This window comes from Dermacentor silvarum, unplaced genomic scaffold (genome assembly GCF_013339745.2).
Source record: "Dermacentor silvarum isolate Dsil-2018 unplaced genomic scaffold, BIME_Dsil_1.4 Seq815, whole genome shotgun sequence".
NCBI lineage: Eukaryota > Metazoa > Arthropoda > Arachnida > Ixodida > Ixodidae > Dermacentor > Dermacentor silvarum.
Window position 1 is genome coordinate 7,331 of NW_023606821.1, and position 19,614 is coordinate 26,944.

The 19,614-nt window shown below is 45.6% G+C and overlaps 1 protein-coding gene across 2 annotated transcripts; it reads right to left on the reverse strand.

The window, feature by feature from the left end:
* Window positions 1-228: 228 nt before the first annotated feature.
* LOC119435662 (1-acyl-sn-glycerol-3-phosphate acyltransferase alpha) lies at window positions 229-19,403 on the reverse strand. Of its 2 annotated transcripts, XM_037702404.2 has the most exons (6): window positions 19,062-19,403; window positions 18,038-18,171; window positions 11,913-12,094; window positions 7,636-7,731; window positions 4,804-4,876; window positions 229-638 (listed from the first exon to the last, which is right to left on the reverse strand). In XM_037702404.2, exons 1-6 carry the CDS (start codon window positions 19,256-19,258, stop codon window positions 352-354), a joined length of 969 nt encoding a protein of 322 aa, XP_037558332.1. In that variant the 5' UTR covers window positions 19,259-19,403; the 3' UTR covers window positions 229-351. The 2 variants fall into 2 exon arrangements, with proteins under 2 accessions (XP_037558332.1, XP_049515836.1); XM_049659879.1 differs by lacking the exon at window positions 7,636-7,731.
* Window positions 19,404-19,614: the final 211 nt, after the last annotated feature.

Here is a 19,614-nt window from a genome sequence, read left to right on the forward strand (position 1 = left end):
CAGACGCAGACGCGTCCGGTGCCAAGACACGCGAAATCTCGCGAAAGTGATCGTACCCCCGAAATTGATCGTTCAAGAATACCATGCCAGACCAGACAGTGCTTCACAGAGAGATGCAGATGACTGCTGCATGTTGCTTCGTTTCGTTGTTTTGCTCCTCGGCACACACAATGTCTCTGCGAAGAGAGAGTTTTGTTGGCCACAGACAAAAATGCACCGTTCTAGCATAATCACCCGCGTTTATTACCCGCGCGCCCTTACTTAATTTGGTCATGTTCTCGCACCATGTCCCAGCTGGTGTGGTCGTTCAAGACCTCCGTTTTCCGTGACACGCGTGGTGGCTGGGCACAGTTATATCGATCGTTTGATGCGGCAGGTCCTTCGGCCATCTCGGAGTCGTTCTTTATTGGCGACCGCCGACTCGCTCGTCGCTGAGGTGGCCAAGCGCATGTCGCTGACAATGGCGCTCTCGACCCCGGCGGAGGCGGGCACCAGTTGCCGCGCCTCCTCCAGTTCGGCTTGCTGCCGGTCCAGCTCATCCTGCATCATGCTTTGGATGCGCTTTGTCAGGTCCGTCACGTCGTCCGTGGTCATGCCGTCGGTGCTGACTACAGGCAGCACGGTCAGCTTCACAGTGCCTGCACGCGCCAGTTGAAACGTTGTGCAAGTGCTGCGCGAACATCACACACAGATGCACAAGCTTCACATAATACAGGACATGTTTCTATAACCGCTATTAGGTGCACTATGGAAATTCATAAAACACAAGAGCGCAGAAGTGATGACTACGCATAAGTGCTTTGTCTCGCCTGATCCGTACCGCATGGGATTGCCACCTGTCCTTTCGTCTGTTTGTCTGTCTCTCTCTCTCTCTCTCTCTCTCTCTCTCTGTGCGTGCGTGTGCCTGCGCGTTCCTGGGCGCGTGTATGGGCGCATGTGCGTGTGCGTGCGTGCTTGTGCGTGCACGATACAGATGCATTTATCTACATTAAATATTTATTACAAGGGACGCACATGGCGCACGGGCGTGAGCGAGGAAAGGAATCACTGCCAAGCTCCGACGCCTTCACGAACTCCTGCTCTGCACAGGGCAATTGTGTGTTGACTCCCTAAATTTAGACCCGCCGTGGTTGCTCAGTGGCTATGGTGTTGGGCTGCTGAGCACGAGGTCGCGGGATCGAATCCCGGCCACGGCGGCCGCATTTCGATGGGGGCGAAATGCGAAAACACCCGTGTACTTAGATTTAGGTGCACGTTAAAGAACCCCAGGTGGTCCAAATTTCCGGAGTCCCCCACTACGGCGTGCCTCATAATCAGAACTGGTTTTGGCACGTAAAACCCATAATTTAATTTAAATTTCCCCCCTAAATTTATGTTACGGTTCTACCGCCGCTGAGAAAGCCCAGCTACACCTGCCAGAGGACTTGCTGCTAGAGGACCTCCCTGCTCCCAGTATCGGTCCTCTGCGACTCTCGCCCTGCTCTACAGGCCTTCTTGGACCCAGAGAAGGCTGATCACAGCGTTATTGGCCTGCTGTTGACATCAATTGCGTGCTCTCCGGGACAGTGGTGTCGACCTCTCTCTTCATTGGCTCTCTTCCCAAGCAGGGATTTCGGGGTATGAGAAGGCGGATGGCCTGGCTAAAAGGACATACCACTCGGCTCCCATCAGCACCGGCTTTTGACTTCTCTGGGAACACTCTGCGGCGGCTGTTCACTGCATGCCACCCTGACCCTTATAATCGCTCGCCAGTGGGAAGCCTCCCTGCCTGTTCCCTCAGAAAAAGACACAAGGAGAGAGCGATATCTCCTCCTACGCCTCCAAGTCGATTGCTGCTGGACTGCCACCAGAAAGTTCAGCAAGGCAGGACAAGCACCTCCTGTGCTCATTTCCCGCACAGTCTGCACAGCTGACCTGCTCGCTCCGGCGCCTGGACCTGCCTGCTGCCTCTTCTGCGGACTTGCTCTTTCCCCGGAGTCAGCGCCACCTGTTCTTCAGTGCTCTCCTAGAGTTCCTGGAGGTAATCAGGCTGTCGTGCTCACTCTAGGGGCCCGCCTAGGCACCAATGCCCGCGGAACTGTGCTGCCAACTACCATTCCATCTATTCTCTCCCTTACTTTCCCATTCTCCTCCCTCTTATATATAGGCGTAGAGCCGTGTTCCCCGCAGGAAAGCAGAAACAACGCCTCTTTCCTCTATGCAACCTCTTTCTCTCTCTCTCTCACGAAATCCCAGAGGGAGCTGATGATGGTCCTGACGTTCAGGTGTTGGCGGTCAGATCCAGTGGTTAAGAAAAATTGCATATGCTTCTGCCTACGGCGTAGTCAATCAAGCCCCGGATAACTGTACTGTAAACATAACTGCACAATCATAGAATTCTACCGATACTAACATACGAGGTAGAAACTAAAAGTTGACAAAGAAGCTTAAGATAAATTTAAGGATCGCAAAACGCGCGATGAAACTAGAAATGTTAAATAACCTTAAGATACAGCAAGACAGCAGTGTGGATTAGAGAGAAAATGGGGTAGCCAATATCCCAGTTGACATTAAGAGGAACAAATGGAGTTGGGTAGACCATGTAATGCGTAGGGAAGATGGTGGTCTATTAGTTACATATTGGGTGCCAAGAGAAGGGAGGCGCAGTCGAAGACGGCAGAGAAGTAGGTGCGGTGTGATGAAATTAGGAAATTTCCAGGGATAAGATGGGGTCAGCTGGTGCAAGACAGGGGCCATTGGAGATATCTTGTGGAAGCCTGCAGATCAAGACCAATACTTCATCTTGTCTTTGTAAGTCGGTTCCTCGAACAGTTCTCTGTTTCCATTGAAAAGGGGATTTCTGATCATGAGCTGGTGTCTTTTTCTTGCTTCCTTGAACAATGCCGAACTAATCAACGCAACGTTGTTACTTTCAAAGATTTCACGCGCGCCAGGGACGGAAGCGTAATTGACTATTTGGACTTGCATCTTAGTAGCTTCAAAGAGCATGACACTGTTAAAGTATGGAACGAGTTTAAAAATATTTGCACTTACTGCATCAATAACTTCGTATTTAATAAAACAGTAAATAATAAATAAATATTGACACGTATACTTGTTTATCTTTCTCGGGTGACCGCGTTTCACCGTCTAACAAGTGTTATCGCTCAGCGCAGGACGCGCCTGCATGTGTTGGAAGTTTATCGAATGTTATCGATGGTTCTATCCATTGTCTGTTGTCACCGAACCTTGGGTAATCTGATTGCATGTATAAGCGACGCGAATTGTGTAGAACTTTCTGGAAAACACGCGGGCACCAGCGATTACTCTGGAATCTTCGATGACTCATTAACTCGTATAAAAGCCGACGCTCAAATTTCCGACGACCGCCGACTGTATTCGCCGCTATCGTTTTTCTTTGAGTGTAGCCTATTTTTGTGGGCACAAGTTCGCCCAATAAAGAGCTAGTTTCGTCATTCAAAGTATTGCTGCTGTTTCCTTCATCGTCACTACTACGTGACGATATAGTAGTCTGATAATGATGCTCTTCATGGCAATCTGCGCGTTACAATGATTCCACAGGCACTTCTATACAAAACCCGTCAGCGTGCTTTTTTCCATTACGTTGGTACATTGCAACTTATTAGCCTAAAAGATGCGAAGCACATCCTCTCACCAGAGGTTGCTGTTGCGACAGCACCGCTTTGTACACACTTGGCTTGAGGCCCTTGCGTTCAAGGGTTCGGGTAAGGCAGTATAGTGCTACTGACACTGACATATTTTTGTATACCATCCTTTCGAAGCATATTATTTATGTTCAAAGCACACCTGACGTGTCATTGTCATAGTTTTATTTCATATGTATTTTACGACTTTTACAGCGAACGTTTTTAGGCCACTATACAGCCATATGTTACACGTATACCTTCGCTGTTCATTGCTACATTGAAAATTCATGATCACCTGCTTGGCGCTCTTTGGCCAGACCTGGCTCTTGCGTCATTAAACCACATACACGTCATCATCAAGCCTCAGCGTGCTAAGGACGCATCATCATCATCAGCAGCCTATATTTATGTCCACTGCAGGACGAAGGCCTCTCCCTGCGATCTCCGATTACCCCTGTCTTGCGCTAGCTGATTCCAACTTGCACCTGCAAATTTCATAACTTCATCACCTCACCTAGTTTTCTGCGTCCTTGACTGCGCTTCCCTTCTCTTGGTATTCATTCTGTAACTATAATGGTCCACCGGTTATCCATCCTGCTCATTACATGGCCTGCCCAGCTCCATTTATTTTCTCTTAATGTAAATTAGGACATCGGCTATCCCCGTTTGCTCTCTGATCCACACCGCTCTCTTACTGTCTCTTAACGTTAGGCCGAACATTTTGCGTTCCATCGCTCGTGTCGCGGTCCTTAACTTGTTCTTGAGCTTAGTTAACCTTCAAGTTTCTGCTCCATATGTTCACCGGTAAAATGCAATGATTGTATGCTTTTCTTTTCAACGACAGTGGTAAGCTCCCAGTCAGGATTTGGCGATGCCTGCCGTATTCACTCCAACCCAATTTTATTCTTCTGTAAATTTCCTTCTCATGATCAGGGTCCCCTGCGAGTAATTACCCTACATAAACGTACTCCCTTATAGACTCTAGAGGCTGACTAGCGATCCTGAATTCTTGTTCCCTTGCAAGGCTATTGAACATTATCTTTGTCTTCTGCATATTAATCTTCAACCCCACTCTTACACTTTCTCGGTTAAGGTCCTCAATCATTTGTTGTAATTCGTCCCCATTGTTGCTGAATATAGGATTCACCGGACTCACCGTTATTGAACTTCCTCTCTTTGGAACAGAAGAATGATTTGTAGTTGCTGAGAACCAAAGGGAGTACTGGGGCCTGTAACAGATTCAAAAGCATTCCTTCTTTGTTGCTATTATGCGCAGACGCAGAGCATGCGATAGGAATATGCGCATGATAAAACAGATTGATTTATTCTCACGAACCATGCATTCTTACAAAGGGTATTCGAACCGTGAAAAAAAAAAGAAATTAATGGGTTTGTCCTTTTTTTTTCTCATTACTGAATTTGATTAACAGGAAACAAGATTTCTCTTAATTTTTTTAATTTTGTCGAAATTACGCGCTGTTGATTTTCCTTCTCCTTCTCCACAGTGAACCGAATTTCGCTCATATTCCTTTTTTACTGTGCTACCAAGTAACATTGACTGTAGTTCTTTAGCACTTACTTACATGGTTGTCACAGACCATAGTTTCTTGACTTTATTGTTCTTGAAGCGCGTGAGCCCTTTACATACGCGTCCGCTACACAAAAGCGCCGGCGAATCCGTTGTCACGTGTGGCAACTTTTTTTTTGTTTTTTGACCACGATAGCCTTCTACATCGCGCGATACACGCTAGACGTGAAATTTTTTTATGTAAAGAAATATAAGTTCTGTCCTTACTGAGTTTTGGTACCGTCGGATAACACACTGTATGCGCTGTAGCAAGTTCGTGGCGTGCTATAGAGATGAAAGGCTGCACCACCTTATAAAGTTACAGCTAAACTCTAGTGTCTGCAAAGGGGGAACATTTTTGTTTTCTTGTGTGAAGATGATTTTTCTACCATATGTTCACCATTTCTTCAAGAACATTGTAGGTTTTGCTCCCGAAATAAACATGTGTTCATGGAAGAGTGAAAGGGACACTTGAGAGCAACACTAAATCAGTTTTACAGCGACACAGCATTCTTTGAAATTTCGACTTTCATTCATTTGGCAGAAAGCGATGGATTATTAACAGGAAAGACAAGGGCAACCTTGCCATTTTTTATTTTATTTTTTTAATTTTGTGGAAAGCTAGGACCTCGAGTAGCAGCCAGTCGTTTCAGTAGTGCACCTATCTCCATGTAGAACATATAAATACAGAGGAATAATTGGGTCGTTGGCAAGCGCATGTTGCTTGAACTGGCACTACGGTCCCTAGAATATAGCCAGTATAGTCTATAGGGACCGTACTGGCGCCAACTGCCGAGCTTCCCACAGTTGCATGTCTGGTGCTCTAGTTCCGCTATTCTAAGCAACACCTACAGCAGGTAAGTCAATCAAAAACTGCTGGTTTATTTATTTATTTAATTTAACACATTGGCTAGTATAATATTTTGATCAATCTCATAAGGGCCGTAGGATTGTTTGGATTGATTGATGGATTTTAACATCCCACGATTACACCGCCCAGGGCTATATGATCAACCAGTGTATAGTAAAAAATCTCAATCAGTGCAGTCTTTGATTGACTGCTAGGGACGCCCTAGTGGAGGGCTCAGGATTCATTTTGGTCACCAGTAGTTGAACCCATGACTTGGTCCCGTGCTCAGCAGCAGAACACCATCGTATAGCTGGGCCATCATGTCAAGTAATGACAATATGACATAGGGTTCGTGTACGCGATGAGTGGGAAGGAGAGATTTTCCGAGACACTCGCACTCTGACATGTGGCGCAGAAGGCTCCGAGCAGAAGAGTGTGCCATGTTTGCCAGCGACCCGCGCGCCATCTGTCGCAACGGCACGGATACACAGGGAAGGTGGGCGCTCGTTCGCCTCATGCAAGGAAACGCGGACACGTCACTTAATTGGGAAGCACGCCATGGTGTCGAAACGTTCCTTTTTCGGAAAGAGAGCGTAGTGATATGTTCTGGCAGAATTTGAATAGTCATATATGACGAAGGAGGGTGCGCAAACGCCCACAATGTTGCAGGCCGGTCCACCACAAATACTATGAAACGTACCTGGCGTCAAGCGCTACACGTTTCCTGTCAGTAATTCTACATAGCGCTTTCTCTTAATCAACTTCTGCGAAGAGGCCATTCAGCGCAATGATCCTTTCAGCGCTTCGCCAAGGTCGATTGCTTCGCTACGTGCACCAAATGTAAACAAAAACATGCATGGCTATGTAAACTTACCGCTTCGGGGGCGCAAGCTCAACGTATACATCCTGGGAGGCAAAACATGCGCTTACAGCGAGCGCGAAATTACTGTGCACGCGAGCCTGCACAACATATTTGAATTGGCGAGATCACGCAACAGCGCACACCCATATTTAGCATGTTTAATTTTTATGAACACACCACGGCGACAACAGACGAGAAATTATCATTGATGAAATTACGTTTACATGTTGCATAAGTAAAGTTGGACCCCTCTTGAACGCTGTATAAGTTCGCTCAACTATAGTTACTAGTAGATTTTTATGGCGCAAGGGCAACTATGGCCAATGAGCGCCAAACACAGGCGAAATTCGCTCAATTGTGCTACTCCTATTGCACGACAAAATTGTGCGGGGCGCATGGCTTACTTAAAACTAAACTATTACACCTATAACTAAAATCTAGAAATGTCGCCTCTCGCGTTGCTCCTTTCGAGACGACCCATAGAAACTTAAGGGGGAGGGGGGGGGGGGGGGGGAGGTTGCCCTTGATGGTGAAGCGCGCCGGAGTCGTGGGAGGGCACCATCCCAGTGTTGAACGCAGCTGACACTGCAGGGCCGCGCTTATCGGCGCTGCTTCCTGGCGCCACCTAACCAATACGCTGCTATAACCTAACCAGTAACCCTGTATGGTTACTCGTTAGGCTATACGTACGAGACACTTGAGCGCTCACCTGGCTGTTCACTGCCATGTGGAATGCGCCTTTCTTGAATGGCAGCATCTTGGGTTCTGCGTTCCGAGTCCCTTCGGGAAACAACAGGAAGCTCGCCTGTGCGCGTGTGCATGTGCAAATCAATCCTCGGAGTGTGCAGAGTGCGTGGTCGCAAGCTCCGTAGAATATGCAAGCCACTTGTACTGGATTGATAACTAGGCGAGTTACATCGATGCCAGCCACTTGTTACTGCGACAGCAGCCAATGGCTCGAAGCTGAGCGTGTTGTGTCCGTCCGTCCTCTCCGTCAGACCACCCTCCCCATCTTATTCACCCTCGCCAAAGGGCGAAGATAACTTTTCACACCACCGCCGCAGTGCTGCTCGGGCTGCCGACACTGTGAGCCCCAGCTAACAAGATTTATATATAATAGCGCCACATATTGAGTCACACAGTATACCGGGTGTTCAAAATTACGCTTTACAGAATTTTTAAAAATCGCGCCTGTAGCAGATAGCATAATTCTTATCGTTGAGCTGGGTTATTCGATGAGGCGGACATTAGTAGCACGAGAAATCGAAACACATGTTCAACTAATGAACAAACATTTCCTAATTAACTTTTTAGTTAATTACTTTACGACACATATTGCAATTTACGAATTGTAGCCGGTGAGCTTGTCAGGCGTATCCACTTGGAATGCATTTCCAGAATGACACCAGTTTCGAGATATGCGCCATCAAACTCGCCGTAAAAATGCACTGTTGTTCCACTTACTTTTTTAACAAAATGCTGTTTTATAAAAAATTATGGGGTTTTACGTGCCGAAACCACGATCTGATTATGAGGCACGCCGTAGTGGGAGACTCCGGAAATTTGGACCACCTGGGGTTCTTTAACGTGCACCTAAATCTTTCCCACCCCCGCCGCAGTGCTGCTCGGGCTGCAGACACTGTGAGCCCCAGCAAACAGGATTTATATATAATAGCGCGACATATTGAGTCACACAGTATACCGGGTGTTCAAAATTACGCTTTACAGAATTAAAATATATATATATATATATATATATATATATATATATATATATATATATATAAAGCAGTCGGGTCCCGCGCCTTGGCTGCTCTACAAACGGTGACTTCAGCGACGGTGTGTGGGGCCGCGTCACAAACTCTACATGCTGGGCGAAACACGTGAATTATTTTTAAAGATGTGACTCATACTCGAGAACCTTGCATACAGAAACTTATTTCCTCCTTGGTCCTTTCAGCTATTTTGTCTCCTGTCCTGTAATCCTATATTTAAGCTGTCCCCTTCTGGTGGCCGCCGCTCACGTGTCATTCCCTCGAACAAGGCAGTTACAGCAGCAGTTTCCTTCCTTCCTAATCCTTACACATACTTGACAACGACAACTTATTGCGCAACATTCTCTCTTGGTAATTTGTTTAAAGTTTTGCGCCTCACGCACACTCTGTGGTTGGCGGCGTTTGTGCGCATTTCTGAGGCTACAACAGGCAAAATATATACGTATAGCAGCGGACGAGGACGACGTTGTGTGCATCGCAAAGAAGTTGTTCTTCAGAAGATTGCGGTGCCACCCGTGAGAGCTGGCTGCTGCCGCAGTAAATCAGTTCAGCGCCTGCAGAGGAGTCGCTGAATATTTATTTATTTATTTATTTATTTATTTATTTATTTATTTATTTATTTATTTATTTATTTATTGAAGTACCCTCAAGGACAAAAAATTCATCAAGAGGTCAGGGGATACAAATATTACCACGATAATTGCTCATAAGCATAATGTAAATATCAGTCTAAAATAAAAATTAGATCGCTATTTACATGATTAGTAAGCATCGTGTTTACATCAACAATAGAGTAACACAATGCGTTATACTCAACGACGTGGGTTCTAGTATTAGGCGTGGCTAACTAAAGCGTTTTTAAACAGCAGAGTTACAAAACAAATCATCTAGTTAATATTCAAGCATGGATACTACAAAACTCGACGCTTTATAACTCAAAACGCCGTGAAAGCCAGTGGTAATGGTACTGAATATACATTTTAATTTTTTTTTAAGTTCGAAAAACAAATTGTAAATCGCTCGTGACAGATGGGGTGGTTCCGCCTTTTCAGGCAGATACGGAAGAGGTGGTCATTACTTGCACGACACATCTCCATGTCCAGGTAACTAAGAATATTCATTAACTTTCTTTTTATTATTCACTTCAGAAAACATGCTGTTTGCCAGATTGAGGCCGAGCAGCAGCGAAGTCATGCCCACACAGCAGAAATCACTATATGAATGGCATTACACTTTCGGGATATCCGTCCTCAAAGTCTTCTAAGTAATAGCATTGGCGCTCCAGTTAACATCGTGCCGGACTGCTGAAATGAGCTTAGAATCGATGTATTTCGTTGCGCTTTTGAAGGACGGATATCTCGAAAGTCGTGCGCTATAGTATTTCCGTTAAGCGGACCTGACTTAACTACAGCGCCGCTCCTATTTCGCAATTACAACGTTCGTCCTAATGTTATAATGAAAAGTTAACTAGCGAATATTTTAATTATCTACCTGGGCCGTTGCGCTTTATCGTGCAAATAATTTTCTACCTAGTCCGAAAATCCACCTGCTGAACAGGCGAAACAGCTGCGCTATCTCACTTTATAATGAATTAAAATTAATATTAAAAAATGATTGTTCGAATGTAAAAAAAAAATCGTATACTAAAGCCCCCGATCACTGTATTACTGTTAGAATTAACATAATGCAGTGCTCCGAACGGGGCCCCGGGAAAACTTGGCCACGTGTCGAAAATGGTGTGACGAACATGCAGTTCACAATTCAAGACTCCGGAAAAACATGCTTTGCCCTCGCCGAGCTTGAAGTGCGAGGCTGCATCGTCTCGGACCTGCACTGAACTCGGTCTCGCGCAGTACCCATGTCGTCACCGGAACTCAAAATGAACGGCGTAAGTCCTGTGGCGACCAGCGACGTTCGTCAAGTACATTTCAACTCTCTTTTGTTTCCGCTATTAAACTCGATGTACAGCCTGCAGCACAAGTAAGGGTCAAGAGCTCAGTTCGTTTAACATGGGTAGAACGTCCGGTTATTGCGTTGAAGGACCCTGGTTCGAATGCCACCATCGGACACATATTTTTTTTCTTTTTGTTATTATTGAAAAGACCCCAAACGGAATGCGACAGAACAGCTTACCGCAAAGTGCCTGTTAACAATGCTTCTCATGTTTCGCGGCCTAATCACGCAGCCTATAGAGTCAAGAGGCACACTGCGTATAAGCCCCGCATTCAATAGTTCAGGGCCTTATATAGCATGTGTAGGCAGCCGAGTACCTTAGCTTTTTCGCATTCCGACAGACTGTTGTGCGCAGTTGCTCAGACGAAGCCTATACCAGTGGAGCGACGACCTACCTGCACCGAAGCTCTATATGTCACGACATGGTGCTCACGGTTGATGTTATTATTGTGATAGCAATCAAATGGACACTCCAGGCGAATTTCTGCCGTCGTCGCCGCCGTCTGCGTCGCCGTGATGTTCCGTATAAAGTTAGTTCGCATCTGCTCTTTCACTCCGGCTGCGGCGATGCGTGTCCTATCTTGGAGGCAATCTGCGCTCGGTTCAAAGGCTAGCCGGCCGGATCTAGCTGATGGCTTCTTGTGCGCTGTGTTCTAGCGCGCCTAGTTTGCGTTGGAGCGAGAGGCAGCACGAAGGGGAATTCGCTAGCCGCTGCTGCCGCTATTCATCATGCCAACGTTCTGACAGCCAGTTCTCGCGGTTATGGAGCGAGATGTGTTCGTGTTTGCCTGTGCGCGCGTGACAACGTACTTGTTAATTTAGTTACTGGGCCAATGTTTACGGCAGTTTATGCAGCTGATAAAACGACTAACCTTACTTCGTATATAGCTGTCTAATAATTTGCTATCGCAATCAATGCTGCGCCTGTCAGGCGAAACTGAGTTTTTCGGTTATACGGTTGGCGTTTTATTACCATTGACCGAGGACCGCGCCTTGAGACAGCAAGACTGACACTGTGGTATCTAGGCATTTTTTTTTCTCATGGCACGATGACGCCATTAAATGCAGAGGCCTCGAAATTCGATCCGATGACCGCAGACCATGCCTTCACTATGTCGCTGCTGCAGAGCTCTTGATATGTGTAGCGGGCACATGGTTTGCCCAAGTAAGATTGTGGTTCGTTCCCGTCACGTTGTCCTTTACCGTCGAACGGCTGCCACGCCATGAGCGTCACATATATCTATATTTGTGCGCGCACCTTGCCGTTCTTGATATCCTCAAGGCGTTCGTTGAGCGCTCGGCGGCTCTGCTGCGAATTGCCACGATCTAGGAAAACGGAGCCGGCCAAGTAGCACGCCAACCCCAGCGGGCCCGTGTAGAGCAGCTCACGCTTCATGACAGGCACGCATGGATGGAATTCGCGCCAAAAGTGCAGCAGCCCTGCATTTCGGCATTTTCACCGTGAGTATACCGTGAGTATAGTCAACGAGTACTATCGAAAACGGAGTTAAATACTGTACAAGTCTTTACTCTTGCGAGATGAGTTTGCAGCACTCAAAAGACTGAATGAGTCAAGTATACATCAGTGACTGGCTGCTGTGTTTCATGACGCGCAAACTTGGAAAAAGAAAGAAAGAAAGAAAGAAAGAAAGAAAGAAAGAAAGAAAGAAAGAAAGAAAGAAAGAAAGAAGAAAGAAAGACAGAAAGAAAGAAAGTATGTATACCCCTGGCGCGTTATCCTCTTTTTCTGCGCGGTATCTTCTTTTTCCAGCACTCATGGCACGCAAATTGGGCTGCAGCACGGTGCCAAGGGCCGCCATGCGGCCGCGATGACTACAGTAAGCGTGGATCGAGTCAACTGTCAACAAAACGTCTTCAGTTTCAGTTTATTTCGGTTTCCCTTTCCCTTTTCGTCAAAGTATTCGTTTCACACTTATTTTCAAGAAAGACAACAATGCGACAAAGGAAAAAGAAACCAAGCAAAGCCAGGGACTACAAGTACATGTATGCGCCTGACTAGGTACCTGTCCTTAATATTTCGTACACTCGAGCAACAACGGTAACATCATATCATCGTGTCGCAAATTAAAAAAAAAATTAATAAGGAATATCAATGTTCACGCGCTCTAGCAAACTCAACTTAAGTATCTCGGGAAGAAGTACATAAACAACAAACAGAAAATTCCTTTTCAAAGAGGTAAAATGAGTTCAAGAGGCATCGCATAACTAAACAACATTCTATGCGTGCAATCAATTTAGCAAAGAAAACCCAATATTTATTCCATTACTCTCAAGAGCCTAGGACATTAGAGAGGTGAGTAGGTACATTGTTAATAAATACAATAAAACAGCAGCAACAGTAGAAACAATAGAATACAATTGACAACCATAACAGTAATTATGCAACAGTTAGGTAATTGTTCACAAAGCCGGTTCGTAGCAGCACGTATAAAAACATTAATATTTCTAATGGCGACAACATTCAGTGGAAGGTGATCTCAACGCGAACATGTACTGGGAATAAATGAATCATGATAACATTTAGTGTTTGAAAATGGACTACCTACTTTTGATAGTGATCAATGCGTATGGAGCTTTAGGATGAAGTTTTGTTAGTAGCCTATCCTTAAGGCATGAATTGTTATGATAAACCTTATGGGGCGAAATAAACTAAGGCGGAACATTTTTTTTTTTTACGATGAGAAAGGGTGGGTAAGGAAAATGTGTCCGTCAGAGCTGTAACATTAGCGGTGCGATGATAGTTGAAGGAATGAAACGTGATGCACGGTTTTGTACCGCCTCTAAGTCAGCTATGAGTGATTGGAGACCAGTATAGCGCGCGCACACTCACACTCGCTCATATATATATATATATATATATATATATATATATATATATATATCCCGATTATTCGCGATGAAAACATTATTAGAAACAAATTGAACATTTGAATTGCCCCAAAAAGGCAACACTGGTAATAAAATCATTTCCAGCGCTTATCGAATGGGTGCTGCAGTTGACCTGCCCAGGGGGGGGGGGAGGTGAGCCCCTATTTAAATAATGGAGAGGGACTGCACCCCCCCCCCCCGCCCCACTGCTTTAAGCATTTTTAAGCACACTTTAAGTACTGCTAACATACTACTGGCATTGTGATATAATCAGTGTGTTTACCAAGCCAACTTGTACGAGATGTGCACACCAAGGTACTTGTATATGAGTACCCAGATTCCAAATCAGTGTTGTCAACGTGATATGTTGGGTGCTTGATAGGTTGTCAACAAACCCGCATAGATTTGCATTTGTTAATATTAGATATCATGTTCTATAACTAGCACCACTCATAATCCCGGTTAATATAAGACTGCAGGATGGCAGAATCTAAGTCACTGCTAATTTGCCTATAAATGACGCAGTCATCGGCAAAAAGACTGATAGAAGACTTTATGTTTGTGGGCCAGTCATTAAAGAAAATTAGAAAGACAGAGGACTTATTACGGAGCCCTGTGGTACACCTGAGGTAACCTGAGAATGAGGGAATGAGACTGAGGAGTCCATGTTGTTAGTTGTTACAAACTGGGCACGATTGGTGAGTAGACCAATTTCAACCATATATTTGTTACGTAAACTCAATACACAAGTAAAGTAGAGCTTGGCATGAAAATGAAAAAAAAAAATGAAAAAGGCCATTGTGTCACTTGTTATATTGCCTAAGCCCTGACAGAAAACATTAACAGGAGAAGGATTGGTCCATTAACGTAATTCTGTAATGTAGCTTTCCGAAGTGTCTCATGGACTTTGCTTGGTGAATTTCCGTTTCAATACTTCTGCTATCATTCAAGAAAGCAGTGATTAAATAGTTTAGGCACTGTCTACCATAATTTGTTCTTAGTTTTGGCAATCGGTGACATACATTTTTGAGCTGAAAACTCTGTTTATTATGCGGTAAGTGTTTTAAAAATTTTGGAGATCTCTTTATTATCTCAGCATATATATATATATATATATATATATACATATACAGTCATATCATAAGGAGCTAACAAACAATGACACCATGGACAGCATAGGGGAAATTATCTGCAGTTCTTCATTGAATTGAGGTCGTGAGTGGCGCTGGCTAAACCTCCCAGGGTTAGTTCTAGTAGATAAAGATAAATACGTGCCCAGAAAGTGGATGGGAAAACGGCATCGCGGTAGCTTAGTTGTTACGAGCATGGCACGCGTAATGCAAAGGCGTGGGTTCGCATCCCACCTGACGCCAGTTATATTTTCATCCACATTCATTTCCATTTATCATTTCTTTAATTCAATTAAGCACTGTACATAATTTCCCCTATGCTGTCGTTTGGTGTCGTTGTTAGCTCCTTGTGATATACTATATATATATATATATATATATATATATAGTGTGTGTGTGTGTGTGTGTGTGTGTGTGTGTGTGTGTGTGTGTGTCACGAGTCTGCACGTGTGCAGTTTGCTCACTAACCACAATTTGTAACGATCACGCAACTCCCTAATACAGTCAGCGTTCCTGAAACTTTCCAAGGCGCGGATATATAGACTGCTTTTGCAACGTCTCTAACCCGCCATGGTTGCAAAGTGGCTAGCTATGGTGTTGGGCTGCTAAACACGAGATCGCGGGACCGGATCCCGGCCACGGCGGCCTCCACTTAGCCACCATGATGGATTCTGCCATGGTGGAATGCCGCATATGAGAATACAATATACTATCTGTGATTGTATGAATAGAAAAATTCACCGACGATTATGATACTCCCTAATGCGAAATTTGAGCTGTATACGTGTTTTCATTTCGGGATATATTGACTGGTGCCGACAATCTGTCTCTTGCGGCACGTTGAAAACGGAGCGAAGTGTGGCGCGAATGCCTCGCTAATCGCGAGAGGCGGCGCGTGGGTGACGCATGGGCGCCATTCACAGCAGCCGCCGCAGACAGACCTCCGCTCATGCAGCGCTTTGTTTCTATACAGGCGACGTGCGCTACTCTGGCGCCATCTCGTAGCCATCGTCGCCGCAAAGCCGGTCTTGCGCGGCACTACACTTTTCCTCTCACGCTTTCGCCATACACCCTCCTCCTCTGCTTTCCTCATCGCGCTCTCTTCGCTATCGCTGTCTTTCATTCCCCGCCGCGCTCCGCGTTTGCTTTCATCCTTCGCTGTTCGCTTGGTTACGAGTGACAACGCCGACGCTCGCCGCAGGAACAGGCGACTAAGAGCTGCGCTCTAAAATATTGACTGGGTCTGAACTGGTATTTGATGTCTAATACCCGTGTCACACGGGCGTTTGGAAGGCCTTCCAACCAATAGTCCGTTGACTCAAAGGTTAAGTTCGAGGTGCTACACGGGCGGTTTCGAAGGCCGCCGAGTCAATAGTCTATCGAGTCAACGGAGCACCCTACAACTCTATCGAAATCTCGATGGCCTTTGAGCAACGGAAGCGGAAACAGCGCGAACATGCCCTCTCGTTCACAGTGTACTCGCACTCACGGTTAGAAAGAACAAATCAAACCAAAATGCTCTAAAAATACTATGTATGAGTGTTATTATTTATTCAAAAAAGTATTTTTGCCACTTGATATGTGCGAACTGCACATACTCTCGACAACAGCGACGTGCTTGTGTTCATTCCTTCTTCCATGCTGTGTAGTGCACTCTCCCTCTACTCCATGTGATGCCGGCTGCCGTCATATCGCCGCCATCTCGCCGTATAAACAAACATAAAAGAAATTATAGTTCTTTTAAGTGGTTTTAATGTTGTTTAACTTTTGGTGATATGAAAACGAAAATAAAGATCCGCAGCGTCACACAATTTTGCGAGAAACGCCTGAACCTCTCAACGACCTTTCAAAAGTGCCGTGTATCAGCGCGACAACTCCTTTGAGTCGATAGAGTTGTGGCATTTCGAAGGCCGTCGACTGGAAGGCCTTCCAAATGTGCCCGTGTGACACAGGTATTATTCTTCCTAAAGCACCTATACTCCAGGCTTAAATGGTTAACATGATCATTCCAAGTTGAACTTTCATGAAATACAATACCCAAAAACCTTACACTTTTTGTGCATTCTATTTTATCATTAGAGAGGAATGAAGACTAAAATAATTATTGATTCGTGTGTTCCGACACCTAAACATTACATGCTTTGTCTTACTGACATTGAGTTGAAGCGCGTTGACATCCAGCTGCTTTGACTATTTACCACCTATTTGCCCTTATCTCTTTGTTAAATAATTGTGCACCTGAAAATAAAAAAATAACACTCGTGTCATCCGCGTACAAAAGTATTATTTTCCGTTAGTGCAATGCTAATGATATCATTTATATCTAGCAAAAACAAAAGTGGCTCTAAAATAGAGCCTTGTGGATGTGGTGCACTTGTAGTTACTAACATTAGCTTGGACAATTATGAACCTGATGTAACATATTGCTTGCAATTTTGGAGGCAGCTTCTAATCAGGTTCAGCCCACCCCCTCGAATTCCGTAAGAAGAGAGCTTACTGAAGAGGTATTTCACGCTTGATTGAATAGAAGGGCCTTTTTAGGTCAAGGAATATTCGTACTGTATACAACTTATGTTCGATATTTTTCATTATTAGTTCCTTATTGTTTGCAATACGGCTAGCTCAGATGGCTTACCATGTTGAAAACCAAACTGGTGCGGCGAAATTACTTCCATGTTAAAAAAAAAAAAAAAAGCCTGAGTAATCTCTTGTGCAGTACGCGTTGAAATACGTTAGTGAAAATGCTCAGTACGCATATTGGCCGGTAGTTTTTAAAGTCTTCATTACCTTCGACTTTGTGTATAACCGCTATCCTATAGCAGCTTTTAAGTAAATTGTGCCCTTACTGGAGATGAGGTTACATATGTGCGCTAGAAGAGGGCTAAAAGGGGATGCGACTGCCTTAATCGGACCCCCTTTGACTTTATCGGGTCCATTAGCAATGTGACTGTTTAGGGAAAAAAATTACGTTTCCGTACTTCAGTTTGATTGGTGGGTCTAAAAAATATGATTGCTATACGCAATTTTTAATGTTCAGTTCAATACCTTTATTTTCCTTTACACAAAAGATGTACATGAAACTTGAGGGATTCTTATACGTTTTTAAGTTGTTTTGGTGTTTCACACACGTAACAAAGTGCTAATTAAATCAATCAGCTAGCGCAGGTTTAGTAAGACTCCTCCCGCTTACTGTCATTTCTTCGGGAATTGAGGCATTAATACTGGTATATGTTACTTAATTGTAAACTGTCCATGATTTGTCTGGTCTATACTAAGAATTACACAAAACACTGTGAGCCTATATAACTGCAGTTCGCACGCAGGCACACACAAGTGACCGACTCGGACACGTTCTCTCTCTCACCGAACACGTCCAGGCTGGACTGGTGGTTGACGACCAATATGAATCTTCTGTCTCTGGGTATGCGCTCTCTGTGGCGAAGCACGACCCCCACGCCTATGGCCCACGTAAGACGCCTGAGGCCATGACTGATCATGCTGCATGCGAGGTTTAGGATGAAATATAGTTTATAGTTTTCAACATGTGGCACGTTGACACACACACACACACACACACACACACACACACACACACACACACAACACACCACACACACACACACACACACACACACACACACACACACACACACACACACACACACACACACACACACACACACACACACACACACACACACACACACACACACACACACACACACACACACACACACACACACACACACACACACGCACACACGCACACACACACACACACACACACACACACACACACACACACGCACGCACGCACACACACACACACCACACACGCACACACGCACACACACACACACACACACACACACACACACACACACACACACACACACACACACACACACACACACACACATCTCCAAGCGACGGCATACAACATTACCTTGTTTCTGACCAGCTACGTGGCATTTGCATATTTTTAAATCTTGGTGCATGATAGTGGGGACACCCTGTACAAGCGATAATGCTATGACAAGTTTTCGTTACAATGGTTTCACAAGCGACCCCCTTTACCGTACCGTTATGAAAGAGGTTTCACGTTAAACGAGTACCGCGTTTGTCAAAACTCCATTCAGCGCGTGATTTCAACAGTCACCGGGCCATGCAGTGGAGTTACTGCACATGTATATAGCACTGACCTTCAATAATCAGACTGTCGTCGCTGAAACGTGCGGTATAGACGTGGCATGCACGCGCTCGAGCGGGCGCTTTCGTTTTCACTCTCCAGCGCGGGGAGAAAGTTGCCCCCTCCATTCGGAGGCCCATTGGTGGGCGCTGAGAAACTCGCGGGCAGGCGCATAATGTCGATCCATTAATATACTCACACCATGTTTGCTGGGTCGAAGGGCCTGAACACGGACGGCACGCATGCCAGCGCGCACACCGCCGACATGAGCACGTAGTAGGTAGTCAAGCGGAAGAAGTAGCGGAACGTCTGGTTTCGCCTGACGAGCACCACAACGGTGACGACGGCAAAGCCCAACGCCACGCACCACGGGCAGGACACCTTCCCCACCCCCATCGCGGCTGCTGCTGCTGCTGCTGCGGCGCCCGAGCACCACTTCGTGCGGCCCCTGCGATACTGTGGGCCACGGCGACCACCACCGCGCCGGGGGAAGGGCGCGCCAAGGACCGCTGTCGGGGCCGCGCCTTTCGGCCGGCAGCCGCTGTTGATGATGATGATCCTCAAGCATGGCTCGTGCCCACAATGCCAACGATCTGATCGTCGTAGCAAACGCACAGGCTATAGACTGCAGGAAATGAGAGGAAGAGGTAGAAAAGCGAGGCAAAACTGGGAACAAATGCATAGTGTGTGATTGAGTATGTAACACTAGCTGAATGGATTTAACACACATGGAAAGGAGATTCATTAAACAG